The 6,709-nt window shown below is 42.6% G+C and overlaps 1 protein-coding gene and 1 non-coding gene across 2 annotated transcripts in view; one reads left to right on the top strand and one right to left on the bottom strand.

Annotated features, from left to right (window-relative positions):
- CALCOCO2 (calcium binding and coiled-coil domain 2) overlaps positions 1-6,709 on the bottom strand; it is a 24,978-nt gene that overhangs the window by 11,096 nt on the left and 7,173 nt on the right. Inside the window, exons 2-4 of the mRNA XM_023511265.1 lie at positions 5,549-5,738; positions 805-904; positions 4-65 (exon numbers count right to left, since the gene is read on the bottom strand). Of these exons, the coding sequence (XP_023367033.1) occupies positions 4-65; positions 805-904; positions 5,549-5,728 (342 nt within the window). The 5' untranslated portion in view covers positions 5,729-5,738. The remainder of the gene's footprint in view (positions 1-3; positions 66-804; positions 905-5,548; positions 5,739-6,709) is intronic.
- On the top strand, positions 5,125-5,252 carry LOC111724048. The gene has a single exon (XR_002772422.1). It is a non-coding gene; the product is annotated as a small nucleolar RNA SNORA11 (small nucleolar RNA).

Below are 6,709 nucleotides of genomic sequence, written 5' to 3'. Positions count from 1 at the left end.
GACTACTCCATCTTGATCCACATAGCAGAACTGGTAATACTCATCATCCTTAGGCAGGTAGTAAGCTGAAAACACAACATTATTTTTAATCCAAAATAAGGTCTTTTTTTTTTTTGAGACAGAGTCTTACTATGTCACCCTTGGTAGAGTGCCGTGGCATCACAGCTCACAGCAACCTCAAACTCCTGGGCTTAAGCGGTTCTCTTGCCTCAGCCTCCCAGGTAGCTGGGACTATAGGTGCCTGCCACATGCCTGGCTATTTTTTTGTTGCAGCTGTCATTGTTGGTTAGCTGGCCCGGGCTGGGTTCGAACCCACCACTCTTGGTGTATGTGGCTGATGCCCTAGCCACTGTGCTACAGTTACCGAGCCCAAGATAAGGTCTATTTATGTAAGTGAAATTTGGGAAGTCTTCTTATCTACCTTGGAAAACTCTAGCTTGGCTGGGTGCAGTGGCTCACACCTATACTCCTAGCACTCTGTGAGGCAGAGGAGTTAGGATCCCATGAGCTCAAGAGTTCTAGAGAAGCCTGAACAAGAGTGAGACCCCATTTCTATCAAAAATTAAAAAATTAGCCAGGCATTGGGGTGGATGCCTATAGTCCCAACTACTTAAGAGGCTGGAGGATCATTTGAGCCCACGAGTTTGAGGTTGTAGTGAGCTAGGCTGATGCGAGGGCACTCTAGCCTAGGGTAACGGAGTGAGACCCTGTCTCAAAGAAAGAAGAAAAAGAAAAAGAAAGCTCTAGCTTGAGGGAAAATTAGTCTTGGATGTCTTTGACATCCTTGATCTGTATTTTTCTCACCTTTGAACTGGACTTCCTGTTTGGCTGATTCGTTGTTCATGTCAACAGGCAAAGTAACCCACATGAAGGTGTAATACTCACGGGTTGTCTTCCATCCCACCTACAGTGACAAGAGGGTCGCATTTAGTACCTGAAAGGGTTTAGGGGAAAATCTTTATTTGGGTTAAATCTTCTTAAAATGCACTTACTTTTTACATGTATGTGTTGATGATACAATAGAATGAGTTCATTGTAACAAGATTTGCACCTCAGGGCTCAAATCTTGTTTGCTTCAGGGGGAACAGTGTCACTTTCTCACCCTCAGTAGAGTACTATAGCATCACAGCTCACAGCAACCTCAATCTCTTGGGTTAAAGTGATTCTTTTGCCTCAACCTCCCGGGTAGCTGGGACTACAGGCACCCACCACAATGCCCACCTATTTTTAGAGGACTTGCTCTGGCTCAGGCTGGTCTTGAACCTGTGAGCTCAGGCAATCTACCCGCCTTGGCCTCCCAGACTGCTAGGATTACAGGCATCAGCCACTGAGTCCGGCCCATTCAAATTTTGTTTTTTGACTTATGACAACTAGATATGAGAAAATGACTGTCATAGCTAAAAACTGGGGGGCAAATACACAGTTCAAAATACCAGTCCTATACGGAACTGAGAACTGGCTCTTCAACACACAGGACAAAAACTCCAAAAATTATATCTCCATAAAATATATCATACATAGAGATGAGAGAGATAGGGGGTAAAAGGTGAACCCGGATCCTCTTACACTGATGTTCTCAGAACTTCTAAATCAGAAAACTCTTCTGACTTGCCTTTTCCAGTAGTTTCTCCTCTACTCTGCCTAATTCAGCCTTGTCATAGGCCAACCTGGCTATTCCACTGCATTTAAAATATGCGTCCTTTTGAATAATGTGTGTGTTGGGGCAGAGGGACAAGAGGGTTCTTACATTACAAGGCAACTGATACGAGAGTCCAGGTCTATCTAGTTTCCTTTCTTTAGTGTTTTGCTTAATGAAGGCTTTTTGGTGATAAAAATATGAACAACAATCTGGTAGTCATAAAGACCTCTTCTAGGTATTGAATGCAATAAATCATAAGACGTACGGCTACAGCAAAATATGCCTCAGAGCAGAAAGCTGGCTAAGTGGAAAATATTCTCACTAAATGTGAAGGGGGTAAAAGATTGCTCAAATCTTATGTGGAAGATAAAAGCACACCAGAGAATAGAAAGGAAGCCATTGTATCTTCAAGGGGACAACACTCAGCAAATGAGAAGGAAAATTACATTTACTGCCATATTTTGACCCTGCCTGTGCCCAGTGGGATGACAAAGAACTATAAATAAACTCCTTTTTTATATATTAAGGAATCAGAACAGGGTTGAAAAGGCTACACCAAAACCTCATCAGAACATCCTGGGGCACATTTTAGAGTCTCATTAATACACACCCCAGTGCCATAAGTATCTCTGAGCCACGGCAGCCTGCGGTGGTCCAGGAAGCAGGAGTTTTATGGAGTTCTCATTCACATCCTGGAGTTTCTTAATGCGCCGTGACTGGGAAGGCCTAAGAATTACTGCTGTCTTAGAACGAGGAAACTACTTTTAGCAGCCACTTGCAATTTCTGTCCTTGGCTCCTTCACTAGGGTAGTCCTAGTCCCAGGCTACCTTAGAAACATTTTAAACACCCAGGTCAAGAGTACAGAGCACAGGATTATACACTGAAGGAAGGAAAGCTGACTCCTACCTGCTTTAGGCGCCATCACTGGTGGCAGCTTTCACAATATTGAGAACGGGTAACATATTGCATGCATTAAAAAACATTTACTGAGTACCTATTTGGTGCCAGGAATTATCAGTATTAGGGGAGATGAGGAGTTGAAGGATCGTCTGATTAAGGCTACACTGAAAGAACACTGGGGAGAGCTTTAGAAGTGAGATATGAAGGGTAAAACTTTCCAGCCAACTATTCATTCTCTAATTTACCATCTGTTGTTCAAATGAATTCGGGAGAACAGAGGAGAAAAAGCAGAGGTTTGGGAGTCAAACAAACTTGCTTTACCACTTACTTAGTGTGAGACCTTGAGAAAGTCACCATTTCTCAAAGATACTCATTTTACTCACTTGTGCACAAGAGATATTACTCCCCACTTCAGGGGCTGTTGTGTTGTGAGAATTAAAATTAGAAAACACACACACACACACACACACACAATCTCGACAAAGGCTTAGCACATAGTACGTCTTCAGGACTGGTGTTCAAGTCAATAGCTTTATGGACAATGAACATTGGAGGCCTTTTTTTTTTTTTTGGTAAACCATTATTTCATTATTGGGGTTTGGTAATACCTCTGAAATACATGAAGCATTCCAAAGGCAGATGCTTTTTTTTTTTTTTAAATGCTTTTAAACATGGAGTTTTTAAAAGCATGAGTTTTTTTTTTTTTTTTTTTTAAACCAACTCTTTGTAGTCTGGCAGAGAAAAGTATGAGATTTTCATTTGGTTTATGGTGAAGACCTCACTGGCGGTTCCTAAGTGACCGGTTCCTAACACAAACGGTCTAAACAAAACAAGAACATAACAGTGTTCCAAAAAAAAAAAAAATTTACAAAACACATTTCAAAGCCTAGTAATTTTTGAGTCATTCTCTTTTTTAATTACCTATATCTGCACTGTCTAATATGATAGCCATTAGCCACATCAGGCTATTTAAATTAATTAAATACAACTTAAAATCCAGTTAGTCACAGTAGACACATTTTAAGTGCTTAATAGCCGCATGTGGCTAGCTGTTTCTGTTCTGGACAGCAACCGTATACACACCTCCACAGCAGAAAATTCTACTGGGCAACGATGATCTGTACGTTTTGCCACATATGGAGAAGAAGAAAAACAATTACTATCTGCTTCTCAAGTAGAAAACATTCTGGGTGTGTGAGTTGTCTTTGTTAAAACACCCTTTCGCTGGATGATTCAATATCCTGCAGTGCTGGGAGCTGTCATGACCCCTAGCAGTGTCCTATGGGTTGTCCACTATCCCTCCCTCCACAGTCTCATTACTTCCAGCTTCTATTCCTCCATCAATAAGCTTGATATTCCAAACAATTAAGGGATGTGAAATTCAACAAGGGATGTAAATAAGCAAAGTGCCTTCACAGTGCAGTCACTGGTGTCTGGTTTTAGGATGAACAGCTTTGGCAAACAGGCACCAGACATATTGAGTTGGCAAACCAAAGGTCACTGACATTGGGACTCACCAGCGTAAATTACTTCAATTTGACCTTTATTTCCTGTCTTTGGAAATAAGATGATTTGTCATTATGGATGGGAGAGATGAGTAAGAGGGAGAGACACAGATAGGAGGGGGGAGGGGACATGGTGAATAAATTAATTAAAATTTTAAAATACCATTTCTGTACTTGAACTGACAGGATGATTAGACACTGGAAGAGGTCACTGAGGGAGCTCATCATAAACTTTCTATCCTTGGAAATCTTTCCAAAGTAGTGTGAGATGCACTTGTTCAGGAATAAATTTTTTGGATGTGGATGTCAGACCAGATAACTTCTCAACATTCTTTCTAGATTTGTGATATTCGTATTAAAACAAAGTAAACACTGCACCAAGTAAAGAAGCAATATTTAATATCATAAGAATTACATAAGGGGTCACCGATTTCAGGCAAGTCACATATAAATATTCCAAAATAGGATCTTTTTTTTTTTTTTTTTTTTTTTTTTGAGACAGAGCCTCAAGCTCTCCCCCTGGGTAGCGTGCCGTGGCATTACAGCTCACAGCAACCTCCAACTCCTGGGCTCAAGCGAGTCTCCTGCCTCCGCCTCCGAAGTAGCTGGGACCACAGGCGCCCGCCACAACGCCCGGCTATTTTTTTGGTTGCAGCGGTTATTGTTGTTTTTGGGGTGCGTGGTGGGGATTCGAACCCGCCACCTTAGGTGTACGTGGCTGGCGCCTTAGCCGGTTGAGCTATAGGCGCCGAGCCATAGGATCTTTTTTTTTTGAGACAGAGTCTTAATTTGTCGCCCTTGGTAGAGTGCCATGGCGTTACTACTCAGGCTTAAGCAATTCTCTTGCCTCAGCCTCCCAAGTAGCTGGGACTACAGGCGCCCACCACAATGCCCAGCTATTTTTGTTGCAGTTATCATTGCTGTTTATCTGGCCTGGGCTGAGTTTAAACCTGCCAGTCTTGGTGTATGTGGCTGGTGCTATAACTACACTACTACGGGCACCAAGCCCAAAATAGGATCATTTTAAAAGCATTTCTAGAAATGCTTTCATAATTTTGTTACTTAGAAGTTAAGCCAGAGTGGTGTACTCAGAGCAGGGGGCCTGAAGAACGACTCCTCTGTTTATAACACACCCAACAGGAATCTGAGGTCACGGTGACAAGGGGCACTAAACTTGTGGCTCCCTCTGAACAAATTCCTTACATGTGGAAAAAAAAAAAAGGAAGGAAAAAATCATTTCTGTTTGGTCTTCAAAAGCATAATAAAACTTGGGGGCAATATGATTTGATATCTTATTTTACTTGAGACTAACATTTGAGTCCCCCAGCACACACTGGTGAGTTAAGAGCAAAGGGCAAGGGAGCTTAGTTTAAGATTTTGAAGTTGGCCACACATAATATACTAAGCACGAAATGCTTCTAATACACCCAGAGGGTCACACACTGAGGCAACTAAGATTCACCTCTAGCTCCCAGATCACCTGGTAATCAATTAGCCACTTACTCTAAAGATGCCAATCCAATCCTTTCGTCGGGGGATGAAATGCTGGGTGAGGGTGTAATAGCATGTGATGTCCCCTCCAGGGACGTAGAACTTTTCCACATTGTTAAAGATGACCTGAGAGAAATGACAGTGTTCCAGCAAGACAGCTGATGTGGGGGGATCTTCCATTATATTTTCCATGGTGGGGGTCCTGTTATAAAATATGGAAGAGAGTATAAGGTTCAGAAAGGGTTGTTTGAAATGTTGGCGATTTCTGGGCTCTCGTCCAGGGAACATTCCGTTCAAACCCAACTCTGGAAAAGCAAAATCCCGACAAGTATAGAGATCACACAACTTACTTTCTGTTTCACTTTGAGCCATTTCACATTCATAACTTCCTACACTAGCCGAACTTTCTGAGACTATCCCTGACCTCTTTACCACAGGAACCACTAACTCTAATTTTCTGCTTCTAACTAGTTTGTTCCCCTTTCTCTAAATGCCTTGAATAAACAAGGCAGCCTAGAGAAAACAGCCTGAGCCGGAAATTGTTAGGCTTAAATTCTAGATTTTCATCTAAACAAGCTCTATGACTTTAGGAAAGTCAGTCTCTCTGGATTTCAGCTTTTCCATTCAGTTCATCTATAATAATAATAGTTATTATTATTATTTGAGACAGTCTTCCTTTGTTGCCCTCAGTAGAATGCTGTGAGCTCAAAGCAACTCAGACTTTTGGGCTCAGGATCTGATCCTGTTGCCCCAGCATTCCCTGAGTAACTGGGACTACAGGTGCCCGCTACAATGCCCAGCTGTTTTTTGAGACGGGGGTCTCACTCTTGCTCAGGCTAATCTCAAACTCCTGAGCTCAGACAATCTACCTGCCTTGGCCTCCCACAGTGTTAGGATTATAGGCGTGAGCCACTGTGCCTGGCCCCATTTATCTATAACTATTGAGGCCTTATATAAATAAAACACTGCTAGGAGCCAGGGATGGGAGTGGGAAGAAAGGAATGAGAGGCTCAGTGCCTGTGGCTCAAGTGGCTAAGGCGCCAGCCACATACACCTAAGGTGGCGGGTTCGAATCCAGCCCTGGCCTGCCAAAACAACAATGATGGCTGCAACCAAAAAACAGCCGGGCATTGTGGCGTGTGCCTTGTGGTCCCAGCTACTTGGGAGGCTGAG

The sequence above is a fragment of the Otolemur garnettii genome, unplaced genomic scaffold, assembly GCF_000181295.1.
Source record: "Otolemur garnettii isolate 467f Iridium unplaced genomic scaffold, OtoGar3 scaffold00018, whole genome shotgun sequence".
Classification (NCBI taxonomy): Eukaryota; Metazoa; Chordata; class Mammalia; order Primates; family Galagidae; genus Otolemur; species Otolemur garnettii.
The sequence above is the reverse complement of the archived record's forward strand: the minus strand, read 5'-3'. Positions and strand labels throughout refer to the sequence as shown.